We start from the raw sequence: 13,656 nt of genomic DNA, 5'->3' as shown, positions 1-13,656 counted from the left end.
AAGACTCCTTTGAGAGGCTCCTTTGATACTGTTCATACATTACATAAAAAATATAATAACAATAATAATAATAATCAAATATGGCAACAACTGCTACACTTGTATCACTTCTTGATTGCAAAGCTGTCATTTTCACAAATGTGCATTTTATGTCCTAGTCCTTTATTGCCATCTACTGGTCAATTTAGTAGTAGCCTATCCTAGTTTCAAAGTAAAGTCTCTGGTTGCATGTCTGTCCTTCTGTCCCCAATCATTATGTGAGAAACGTCTGACTGATTGGCTCAAACTTTAGAGGTAGGGTATCGTATGTGATTTATTTGGTTAAAATAAGTGTTAAATAGCTCTTGATTCTGATAGTACTCATTGCTATAGGATTTTTAAAAAATGGGATTGGCTTTCAAAATGGTCAATGGGGCTTTGCCCTCAATGCCCTCAATGCCCTCAATACCCTCATATCTGACTAAATACCTCACAAAAGTGACTCTGCACAGCCACAATACTAGAGGGAGAGACCACATCGATCTGGTACCACCCTCCTATAGAACAAACATGGGTAAATTCTCTTTCTACAGCACTGCCTCCAAAATGTGGAATGCCCTGACCCCATTCCTTAAAAAATATGGATCACTGTCTTCCTTCAAAACAGGCCTGAAAATGGGGAGTTATACTCACTTCTCCCATAGAAGGGAGAAGGCACTGCCTTCACCCCCCCCCCCCTTTCCCCCTTTATCTACTCATGTACACATATAGTGTTTTATATTTGTTGATGATAGTGTATTTTGATGTTATTTTCTATGTTGATGAATGGAATACATAGGACCTCAATGGAAATAAGGCCTTCTACAGGACTTATTTTATGTTATCCTTTTAGCTCAAGTGTACCTGTACTGTGTGCATTTCTGTCTAATAAAGTATTCAATCAATCAATCAATCAATAGGGCAGTGGTTCACAAACGTTTTAGCTCAAGACCCAAAAGAGGAATTAGACGTTTGCCCATGACCCAAACTAGTGAAAATAGCAGATCTACAAGCTCTGATCAACACGTCGCTTCGTGCCGCATTGAGAGCTTATTATCTGCTATTTGACTACTTCTTGAACATTTTTTTTATTTATTTATGGAAATGATTAGATTTTATTGTATTTATCAAATACTTTTGTTGTAATGTTTGAATAGTTTTTAATTGAATCTTTAAATCTTTTTAAATACAGTTTTTTTACGTAGGAAATTAAAAAGGGGGATATTTACTCACGACCCGTAAAAATGTTTGCTTGGGAAATATTTTTTTGATTGAGGATTTTTTTATAGTGTGTTTGTTCAGTAACAGGAGTCTCCATGTCTCTCCAGCTCTTTATTAAACAGAAAATGCATTTTCATGTCGGGATACCAATTTTATCCAATCAGGATAGAGAACTCAGTCAGGATACAGATTAAACAAGTGAAACTGTGATGACACAAAGAAATGAGCAGACAAAATTGGAACTGGAACACTATAAAATGAAGCTGATAAATGGGCACTCTGTCCTGATTGGCAGACATTTTGTCACCTACTGTACCTGAAAATGTATTTTCTGTTTATTAAAGAGCTGGAGAGACAGGGAGACCCCTGTTACTGAACAAACACTCTAGCAATGATTACTATCAGAATATAGTGCTTTAAGCTTTTGACAAAAAACATAAACCTCTGTTTATGCCAGAGGGACATGCGTTCTCAATGGGCATCGGCCTAGTAATGTAGTGTAAATGGCAAAGGCTGTATATTCATGAATGTAGTTCTACACCCAAATACCTATTGTGAGGGAGTTGTCCAGTAGTCAAATCAAACCCATCCTCCGTGTGCGTGAATCCTACATGGGAAGCTGTATGAGTCAAAACTGAAGGTGCCTGACCAGACACAGGAGCTTAGGCAAAGAACTGACCATAAAAGGTCTGGAGATAATCAAATCCAGTGATTCTCATTTCTCAACCATTTTCATTTCAAGGACCCCCAGTTTGACATGCATTAAGCCACGGACCCTTATTTGATACTTTCTTTTTACATCTCCGGGACTTAATCAACACTGTAAAATCCTCAGTGTTTATGAAACTCTGAGAGTTAATTCCAGGGACCAGGGTAGACTGTTGCCCCTTTCTTTGTCCTTAGTTAAGGTTGGTTGCAGGAGTGGTAGTCTCAATAACTAAAACGGTGAAAGAGTGTTTCACCATAACTAGAGTGGTGAAAGACTCACACACCACAAAAGAAGGCTCCTTAGACAAAGATGAGTCTATCACCACTCTAGTTACTCTGAGAGTGTACAAAGGCCATATAAGGGCCCATTTGGTTCCATTTGTACACTCTGCACACGCACACATGTGGGGGGTCTCAGCTTTTGTCAGATGTAAGAAAGCGGGGCTCCAGGGAAAAAAGTTTGGGATCCACTGCATTAAAGTAAGTCTGGAGAGATGACCCTGGCAGAGTCAAAGGACACTGTGATCTGAGCTGCTGCCACAACCCTGGCAACTATTATTATTATTTATAGGATGTGAATGGTTAAGAATGTGGTACAGGTGGCACAATCTGCTCTCCATCATGGTGACCAGGGACTTTGGATATTTTAACATCACGCCATGTTTTTCTCTTTTTCCTTTTTTTTAACCATGCATGATAAAGATCAAATCTATTTAGACCTGCAAAGAATGAGCTGAATTTAATAAAGAATTTAGAAAGAAATACAATGTATACTGAGCTCATGACGTGGCATGCAAGTGTAACATCTTTCTCACGGCCTCTAACTCTACCCCCCACACTACTTCCTCTCTCTGTCTCTTTTATTTCCCTGTTTCATACAGCAGTACTAGCTCACTGTGTATGGGTAGTAGAAAGGTTATTCTGAAGAGGTAGAGCAGAGCCATTCATCACAGCAGAGGATGGGGCCCACTCTGCTCTATGTGCTCCTCTGTGAGTATATCACTGTTATTACTATTAGGTCTATTGGACTCATTTAACCATTATAATGAAGGAATATGTGGCTGTACAACATTATTATCATTATGTTAAAGTTAAGCTGCTGAATTGTACAGTATATAGTGTATACAGTAAAAACATGTCAATGGCATCAATTTGCAAGTTGTTTATAGGATCTTGAACAATATTTTGGCTGTGCCGTAGATGTATCATTTCAACAATATTCTAATAAACAAAATAGCAGACCATTAAGACAGTGATGATGTAACTACAGACTACAGAATATTTTTTTACATTAGCAAATGATGATTATATGCAGCTACCTACAAGCTGCAAAACATTTGTTGAATATCAGAATATTATTGCAAATAATTTTACATTCTACTACATCATTAACCACTTAAACCAGGGGTGTCGAACTCATTTTGGTGTCCGGGCAAGATTGGTCAAATGGTGACTTGAGGTGGGCAGGAACCAGTTGCGGACGCACATGCGCGCTCACACGCATTCAGTTATACAGCATTGTTTTTCAATCTGTTGTCTTGTCTCAGAAAACAAAAAATGCAATTTGTAACAATAATAATAATAATAATAATTATTATTATTATTATTACATTTATTATTATAAACCATTTTAAGTAGAATAATTTGAAGTTAAACAATACCTGGTAATGTGTGTGGGTGGTTAAATAATTACATTTATAGAACAGTGGTGTAAAGTAACTAATTACATTTACTCAAGTACTGTACCTAAGTAAAGATTTGACGTAGTTTTACTTTACTAGAGTATTTCCAATTTCCAGAACTTTCTACTCCACTACATCTCAGTCACTGCTATAACTACAGTATATCACTTTAAAAACATGTTTTATGAAGATTAGCTACTTTAATTATTTACATTTACAAAAATAGCAGATCTACAAGCTCATAGTGTGGCACTCAGTGCCGCACTATGAGCTTGTATATCTGCTATTTTTGAATAGCCAAATAAATCTTAAAATGACACAGATGCTTTCCCAGATTGAATGTTAAATACGCTCTGAGTTCAATTAATACTGAGGATTTCACTGGGCAAGCTCCTGAGAAATAAAAGAAGCAGCTTTGATACATTTATACGTTTTTAACACATATATGATTAATGCTTCTAACTACCTATTACCATTATTATATTTTCAAAAATGGCAAATTTACATGGTGTAGCCAGCATGAAATTTCATCTAAATCACTTGCTGCTCCCAGACACCTGACATCTCTTTGCTTTAACAAACTTAATGTCAGGGAGCAGTTATTTTCATAACACTGCACTACGTTTGTGTGTGTGTGTGTGTGTGTGTGTGAGACAGACAGACAGACAGACAGACAGACAGACAGACAGACAGACAGACAGACAGACAGACAGACAGACAGACAGACAGACAGAGAGAGAGAGAGAGAGAGAGAGAGAGAGAGAGAGAGAGAGAGAGAGAGAGAGAGAGAGAGAGAGAGAGAGAGAGAGAGAGAGAGAGAGAGAGAGAGAGAGAGTGTGTGTACATGTCCGTGCTGGGCTGACTCCTGTGTGACGATCAAAGAGACTAGTTGAATAGACTGTTAACGAGCCAATCAGCCAGAACATTCCGCAGCTGGTTAGACAATGCCTGGGCGATCAGAGGTACTCAGTCAAGTAGCAGCGAGTGGGGGAGGGGCGAGGGGCGAGCTGCTTGGCAGCACAGCAATGCAAACTGCGACTTTATGTCTGTTAGATGTAGTGTCAATTTACTATTTTTCAAAGTATTTCGCGGGCCGCTATGGACCTTTCCGCGGGCCGCAAAACGCCCGCGGGCCGCGAGTTTGACAGGCCTGACTTAAACCCTCTGTAGCCTATTCTGTACCAGTTTTTCTCAAACATTTAATGTCAAGGACCCCCAAATTGACATGTATTAGTGGAACCCCCATTTTAAAATACTTGCCATTTTGTGTAAGAGAAAATTAGTCTTTTCAAAAGTAGCAGAAATACAAAATTGTGCCTAAACTGTTTGGCATTTTGCTGGGGGACCACCTGGAGCCCCCCTCCCCCAATGACCCCTGGGTGTCCCCGGACCCCACTTTGAAAATCAATTAATGAGACCATTGGAAGCAGCTTGTGTTGCAGATCTCGAGGGCACTCTAATGATGATGATGTGCATGTGTGCGTGCGTTAGTGTGCATGTGCATGTACATGAGCGTGTGTGTGTGTGTGTGTGTGTGTGTGTGTGTGTGTGTGTGTGTGTGTGTGTGTGTGTGTGTGTGTGTGTGTGTGTGTGTGTGTGTACAGGGGTTGACACTAACACCTGCCCGCCTGCCCGGGCAGGTAAATAAAATGGTAGGGCAGGTGAAGTTTGCTATCTGGTTGCCCCACGGGCAGGTGCACATTTTGTCTCTCCAGCTCTTTATTAAACAGAAAATGCCTTTTCGGTTCAGGATACCAATTTCATCGAATCAGGACAGAGAACTCAGACAGGATACAGATTAAACAAGTGAAATTGGAAGTGATGACACAAAGAAATGAGCATGTAAAATTGGAACTGGAACATTGGCTGAAATGGTGTCACCTAACTGGAAATTTATTTTCTGTCTATCAAAGAGCTGGAGAGACAGAGAGACCCCTGTTACTGAACAAACACTCTATAACAATGAGTACTATCAGAATATAGAGCTTTAACCCATAACAAAACCCTTTTTGTTTTAACCAAAAAATATCACTTACCCTACCTTCAACCCATAGTCATATTCATAGCTATTTAGATATTTGGCATACATATTGAGGTATGACTTTTTTTTTCGTGCAGCCCCATAATTCGCAAGTAGAAAGTAAAAAATAAGTGTTTAATTGAACGGTAATACAAATTTAACCTATCATTTTATAAAGGACAATTTACTTTTTGGGCAAGTGGGCAAGACCTGTGGGCAAGTAGAAAATGACCTGTACTTGCCCGACGGGCAAGTGCCTCTGAGACCTTAGTGTCAACCCCTGGTGTGTGTGTGTGTGTGTGTGTGTGTGTGTGTGTGTGTGTGTGTGTGTGTGTGTGTGTGTGTGTGTGTGTGTGTGTGTGTGTGTGTGTGTGTGTGTGTGTGTGTGTGTGTGTGTGTGCGTGCGCGTGTATGGGAGGCAGACAGGCAACTGGCCTTCAGTGTCTATTGTTCATAGTTGACTTGCATGGAAATAGCTGTTTTGTAGAATCCCACAGATTTTACCCCTGCCAAACAAAACCTGGATGAAAGTATTATTTGTTTTTAATTAACATTAAGAATCGAGGATTATACTGAAAAAAATTAGCTCCACAAACATGAACAATATTCATACAAAAGTCAATGATGATCTATATGAGCAATTCAATTCAGCATGTATTACTCTTTTACTCTACGATTTTGAAAACACAGGATATATGATGTTAAAGATCCAAAGTGCCTAGGGACTCTGCATGGCAGGGGCGTCCTACTCCCTGAGCCAGGCTTTCACTTGGCCGCATACCTAAAAGATAGAAGACTTGATGCGCTGTCATGTAGAGACAGCTGGACAGACACTTCTTAGGGATTTTCAAGTGGGTTCCTACTTTCACCAACGTTTCGCTGATTTAACCCCACGACGTCTCCAGTAGGCTCAGCAGTGTATTCTGGCGTCCCAGAAACAGTTCCCTCTGCATCTGTCCAGCCGGTTTATTTGGGAGACCAACTAGGGTCTTTCCTTTTCAGCCAAAGCCACTGGCTACTCCGCTCTGCTAGTCTGGATAGTTCCTTGATGGCCTGGCGTAGGACTTGTCCGCTGATGCCTAGGTCCTTCATCAGCCTCACAGTTGATGTTGCCACAAAGCCCCGACATCCAACTTCTGCTGGGCAGACCTTTGCTCTCCAGCCCCGCTGTTCTGCCTCTGCTGCAAGATCTGAGTAGCGCAGTTTCTTTCTTTCAAAGGCTTCCTGTACCGCATCCTCCCAAGGGACTGTAAGCTCCACAAAGTACACTCTGCGCTGTGAGTTGGACCACAGGACTAGATCAGGCCTCAGGTTGGTGATGACTATCTCTGGTGGAACTGTGAGCCGTTGGCCCACGTCCACCAGCATCTGCCAGTCTCTGGCTGCCTCCAGTTCACCCAACCTGGCCCTTGGTGGAAACTTCGGCCGTCCTTTTTGCCCTTCTCGAACAAACGCAATTGAGTTGGCTGAGTTGGTTACTCTGGGCGGCAAGGCATTGATGGTGGTTCTCCTGCTTTCCAGAGTTGCTGCCAGGCACTTTAGTACTTGGTTGTGTCTCCAGGTGTACCGTCCTTGGGAGAGGCTCACTTTACACCCAACAAGGATGTGTCTGAGTGTAGCTCGTGTTGAACACAGGGGGCATGATGGATCTTCGCCCAGCCATTGGTTGAGATTTGTAGGGGTAGGAAGGACATCATAGGTGGATCGAATAAGGAAACTTATCCTATTTGTCTCCATCTCCCACATGTCCTTCCAGCTGATGTTTCGTTTTTCCACGCTCTCCCATCTCATCCACTGGCCCTGTTTTACTTGCGACACAGCCTTGGCACACCTGCTTGATTCCTCCTGTCGGCGGACTTCGGCCACAACCATTTTCCGCCGTTCCCGTGAGGCTGCTTTGCTCCAGCAGGGTCGCTTTTCACCCAGCCCCAAGCCACTTCTTCCATGTTGAACTTGGCCCACGATGTCATTGTGGTGGAGAGCAGATTTTGCCTGCTGTACCGCATTCTTAACTGTCCACTTCCTTCCTGTTGCCAGGGTTGGGGCAGCAGCTCGGATTACAGTGTCCTTTGATTCTGTCAGGGTCATCTCTAATCTCACTTTGGTGCATTTGAACTCCTCTGTGAGGCTAGAGAGGGGAAGCTGGAGTAGCCCCTGCCCATACAGAGCTATAGCCTACTACTTAGGCATCGAGGGGCCCCTAACCACTTTCTCAGATGAGAGCTAATCATCCTCTCCATCTTCTCAACTCTTGTGAGTGTGATGTCATACATGGTTAGTGGCCACATAAGGCGAGGTAGTAATCCGAACTGCAGGCACCAGATTTTCAGCTTGCCGGGCAGCATGGATTTGTCAATGACCTCCAGGCCTTTGATGAGTTCTTGCCTGAGTTCATGTGCCTGATCAGAGTCCTTCAGCTTTGAGTCGTACCATCTTCCCAGACTTTTGATAGGCTTTTCAGTGACCGTTGGGATGGGTTCTTGATCGATGAAGAACCTTTGTTCCATCAGTTTACCTTTAACTATCGAGATGCTTCTTGATTTGGATGGCTTGAATTTCATTCTGGCCCCAGTGATGTTCTCTTGAAGCTTCCCTAGAAGGCGCCTGGTACAAGGTATTGTTGTTGTCATGGTTGTCATGTCATCCATATAGGCCCTGATGGGCGGTAGCCGGATGCCAGATGCCAGCCGCTCGCCGCCCACCACCCACTTGGAGGCTCTTATAATGACTTCCATCGCCATGGTGAATGCCAATGGGGAGATGGTGCATCCTGCCATTATGCCGATCTCCATGCGGTGCCATGTGGTGGTAAAGTCTGGCGTGGTGAAACAGAGCTGAAGATCTTGAAAATAGGACTTGACAAGGTGCTTGATGGTCTCGGGTATCCTAAAGAAATCAAAGGATGCCCAGAGGAAACTGTGAGGGACTGATCCAAAAGCATTAGCGAGGTCAAGAAAAACAACATGGAGATCCCTCTTCTCCTTCTTAGCAGTCTGGATTTGGTGCCAAATCATGCTGGTGTGTTCAAGGCATCCAGAGAACCCTGGGATACCTGCTTTTTGGACTGCTGTATCCACAAGGTTGTTTCTCTCCAGATAGCTGGACACCCTCTGAGCTATGACGCTGAAGAAAATCTTACCCTCTACATTAAGCAGACTGATAGGGCGGAATTGGTTGATATCCGTGGAGTCCTTCTCTTTTGGAATCAGGACTCCTCCTGACCTGCGCCATGCTTTGGGTATGATTCCCTTCTCCCAGGCCACTCTCATTAGTCTCCACAACAAACGAAGAATATCCGGGGCATTCTTGTAGACACGGTACGGAACTCCATTTGGCCCTGGGGCTGATGAAGCTCTCGCCCGCTTCACTGCGTGTTCCACCTCCCTCCATTTGGGAGGATTAATGTCCATTTGATGTTTGGGTTCTTCGATTGGTGGAATGTCAGATGGAATATCTATCTGCTCGTGCCTCTTGTCATCCGCATACATTCTTTCCAAATATGTTTCCAGCTCCTGCTTTGATGTTTTCAGGTTTCCTCCTTTCTCTTTGGTGAATAGAGTTTTCACAAACTTGAAAGGGTCCTTGAAGAAACGTGATCTTGCTCGTTCTCTCTTTTTCCGTGACTTTCGCAGGTTCTCTGCTCGTCTCAGAGTGGTTAGCCGGCTTTTGATGTCTCCCTGGAGGGTGTTGATGCCCTCCTTCTCACTATCAGAAGCCTTCCTCCACTGCTTCTTGAGTTGCCTTCTCTCCCAGATCAGCCGGTCGATCTCCTGTTGTCGTCTGGACTTACTCTCTAGTGCTGGTAACTTTCCCTGCTTGCTCCTTATTCCATACCGTTCTGCTCCGTATGAGTAGATGATGTCTCCCATCTTGTCAAGCTTTCTTTCAACTGTGCCGCTCATTCTTTGTAGGACACTGGTCAGGTCGCTGTTTATTGTCTCCCATTGTTTCTTCTCCGAGGCTCCAGGCCATTTCACCCGGGGTATGTTTCCACTGATCTTCCTCTCCATTGCTGGTTTTGACTGGATGGGCTCTATACATCCCTCTGCTTCCGCCACTGTGCTTGAGTTTCCTTCTTCAGGGGGGCTGATGTCCTGCGAACTTTGGTGAGATTCCGGTCGCTGGACTTCACTCGACTGACTTGATTGACTTCTCAAGAAGTACGTATCAATGCGAGGTCCCTGTTTTCCTTCCTTCAAGCACTTTTTCCTCCCTTGATGTATTTTCAGGCCCAGTGAAGATGTCACATTCCTCCAGCCGCAGGGACAGACCTGAAGCGTTTTCTCGGACGATGATGCTGCGCATGTCTTCCTCGTAGTCTTTTCCGTTCCAGGGTCTATTGCCATGTTATCCGTCGGTGAGTCTTCTTCCGCCCCCACTCTCGCAGACTCTAGGGGTATTTCTTCTTGTATTTTGTTCGTAGCAATTTGCGGGTGTCTCCAAAACAGTGTTACACAAACTTGTTGCCCTGATTATGGGAGACATTAATTGACAAAAACAATCTTTGCAAGAAGAGCCACAACAATTTCAGTTTCAGTTATTTAGTATTTTAAGCATTTGCTGTGATCGATCAAAATGCCATTTGTTTTTTGTTTGGTTTTCCCACGCTTTGTTTTGATGTCCCACTTCCTATAGTAATTGAGTGATTAGCTCCTGCTGTGTGTCTGCTCATTACCTTTGGTTTATTCCAGGTGTGTGTCTCAGGCAGCTGGGCATTCAGTGAGAGAATGGGGGTGAGCTAGGCTCAATATTTTCTTTTGACCGTTGTATACGTTTAGGGCGTTTAGCCTACGTTTGGAGTTTTTGTCTTCAGTTTCATTCACCTAAACTTCAGTACAACATTTTTGTTATTATTTTGGTTTTGTTTGAAAACGCGTCACACTGTTCCTGCGAAGCTCAGCCTCATAGCACTACTTCTAAATGGTTTTGAATATTGGGAAGACGTGGTCGCTACTATATATATATATATATATATATATATATATATATATATATATATATATATATATATATATATCATAAGGAAACATGCAGATGTATGCTTAACTTGATAGTGTCTCTTATGCTTTTCAGTGCTGAGTGGCTTCTTCTCCTATATGACCATAGGAGTAGATGGTGATGATGGGGAAGATGGTAAGGATCATCAAGGTGAAGATTTATTTTCTCTCACTTTATACTCACATTTCCACTTGTCACATATACATTTGTTTAGCCTTAGTTTTATAAGGAATACACATTGTGAACAAGTAAACTAACATTCCCATATATTATTTTTAATGAACAACACAGTTTTAAAAGATAGCTTTCCCTCATCAATAAAATAACATAAACAAACCATAAACGTGACTCAGAAGAAATATTGTTTGTAGAGAGAAAGAAGACAATTGATGTGTTTCACAAAGTGATGAGATGCACAGCACTGTGGTTGTACAGAGATGTGTGTCTTCCTGTATCATTCAACATTGTGACACATCTTGGTCTCACTGCGTTGTCACACACACACACACACACACACACACACACACACACACACACACACACACACACACACACACACACACACACACACACACACACACACACACACACACACACACACACACACACACACACACACACACACACACAGAAGCTTCATTGTGATGGAGGCAGTATGTGAGTGTGGTTTGACACACAGGTTGTTTCCTTTGTGGTCATTGAGGACTCTAATACCAGCCTAGTCTTCAGTGTTTAGTGTAGGTTATTATATAATCTGTTTTAACAACTTAAACATTATAGAATGAGTCAACAGATTAATTCTCTCTCTATTGTGAACACAGCTGTTTTGTAATTATAATATACAGTATATGAATCTCACTGCCAAGTCTAAAGACTGGAATATAATCTCCTAGTATTTGTCACACTGATACTGAATATGTGACAGGGCTTGTGAATGTAAGGTTACCTGTTTGAATGGGTTTGCTGGGTGACAAGATATTAATTACACTTATGAAACAATAGACCTAACATTTATCAACTATGAGGTCATTGGCAGCTACTTTCAGCAGCATGCACGTCTACATATGAGCCATGACACATCAACAGGCTGTGCATGTACAGTATTTTGTAAACCTTCACCTCTTCTCTCTAGAATGTTAGTTGATCCAATGATCCTCTTGGGATTTCTTGTGAATTATGATGTAAGAGCCATACATTTTGCAGTGGTCAGTTGATTAACCACTTGAACCCCAGTATCCATATTCTGGGGGGAGATTAGCCAAAAATAGCAGATTTACAAGCTCACAATGCACAGGTGCTGTGACACGTTGTGAGCTTGTAGATCGGCTATTTTTGGTGAAGAGATTTAGTGTAATGGGGAATAGGCGTTATATATATGCGCTCCCCCAGTATACATAATGTCCTCATCATCATCATCATGTTCAGGTTAACTAAAGGTCAGAGAGGTATTTTGTCTGTCATTTTTCACTAGAAGGCTTCTTGCTACGTTTTCATTTATTTGTGCAATATCAATTTAGATGTGTTTCAATACTAGCTGTTTGTAGAAATTGGAGAAATACTGAGGCTCAGTAATGACACAGTTTTATTTTATTTCTCATAAATAACAGGTGAACCAAAGCTGATATCAGACAGAACAAGTGTACTGACATCAAATAGAGTGTCCCTCACCTGTACTGTGGAAGACAGTACAGCTTCATGGAAGTTCCTCTGGTCCAGAGACTATAAAATAGTGGCTGAGACAGGTCAGTCAACCTACACATTCAGTCCCTCGAGTGTCTCAGAGAGTGGAGACTACAGGTGTCTAGGAAGGAGAGGAAACCCACATTACTACACATCTTACAGCGACGATGTTCATATCTCTGTCTCTGGTGAGTTATATACAAACTATACACTATAACATCTTTGATTCTTATGAAACAACTAACAATGAAAAGGTTTATGCAGCTTCCTACATTCACAACTGTTATTTATATGAGACACTATTCAGTTGTATAATTAAAATAATTACACAACTGAAACATATGTTACCTTAGCACTGCTGCCTCATAGCAAGAGTGTGAGTTTCCTCCTACATGTTACAGTAGCATACTCCTGGTGTCCATATGCTGCTTAGTTGCTGCTATTAACCATTAACCATCCTAATAGTTAGAAGGATGGGTTAAATACAGGATGCATTTCCCCACAAGGATCAATGAAGTAACTTAACTATGTGTGTTACTTCTACAGAACAACCTGTGCCTGTTCTCAGCAGACAACCTGACTGGCCTCAGTTTTTCATTGGAGAAACTGTTATTCTGAAGTGTACGATGCGAAGTGCCTCTGACTGGAACTACACATGGTGGAAGGATAATAACCATGTCCAGATGTCCAGTAAAGAACCTGAATACAGTTTAAGTCCTTCTCAGACATCCAGTGGTGAATACAAGTGTAGAGGTCAACGCAAGCTTGACCAACAAGATTCCAAGTTCAGCAATACCATCACTGTGTCTTTTAAAGGTAGGCTATAGTGTACTCTTGACTTTCATCTTCAGTCTGGAGGTCCTACTGCTAATGAGTAGATATAAATGTATTGCATAACACATGATCAGTGATCATCATCATAATCATCATCATCAATAACAGTTTTTCTATCCGTTGTTCAGCCTCCAGACAGACAGTAGAATGAAAAAAATATCAACTTCTACGAGAGACATATTGTATAGTGTATATCATGCCCAGTAATGTAGTTGTTAAGTTGGTATACACTAATTTTGCCAAAATATTTCAAGGTGGCCTTTAAAGGAACAGCACTCTGTGTTAAAAGTCTCACAAACAGTGTTTTATGTTTTGTTTGTTTTTTACTTTAGAAATGTATTGTTCTGAATGACCAACTAAGCAGAGAGAGTTCAGCCACTGTTCATGATGTATATTGGCTGTTTTAATATGAAATTTGCAATTTATAAGCAACAATTGGATTAGTCGCTTTGTGTAATCCTTGTATCTCCATATTTCAACTTTTTCATGTTTTCT

At 41.8% G+C, this 13,656-nt stretch overlaps 2 protein-coding genes across 2 annotated transcripts in view; both read left to right on the top strand.

Annotated features, from left to right (window-relative positions):
* The window catches only part of LOC308104118 (Fc receptor-like protein 5), a 99,687-nt gene that overhangs the window by 45,603 nt on the left and 40,428 nt on the right, over positions 1–13,656 (top strand). The window lies entirely within an intron of this gene.
* The window catches only part of LOC308104339 (B-cell receptor CD22-like), a gene marked incomplete at both ends in the record, with an annotated part of 36,054 nt that continues 32,391 nt past the window's right edge, over positions 9,994–13,656 (top strand). The window contains 2 exons of the mRNA XM_080454755.1: positions 9,994–10,006; positions 10,723–10,782. Coding sequence (XP_080310881.1) covers positions 9,994–10,006; positions 10,723–10,782 — 73 coding nt within the window. The remainder of the gene's footprint in view (positions 10,007–10,722; positions 10,783–13,656) is intronic.

Source organism: Gymnoscopelus braueri (genome assembly GCF_963280865.1).
Source record: "Gymnoscopelus braueri genome assembly, chromosome: 17".
NCBI lineage: Eukaryota > Metazoa > Chordata > Actinopteri > Myctophiformes > Myctophidae > Gymnoscopelus > Gymnoscopelus braueri.
Note: the sequence above shows the minus strand (reverse complement) of the source record. Positions and strands in the feature narration are given on the sequence as shown.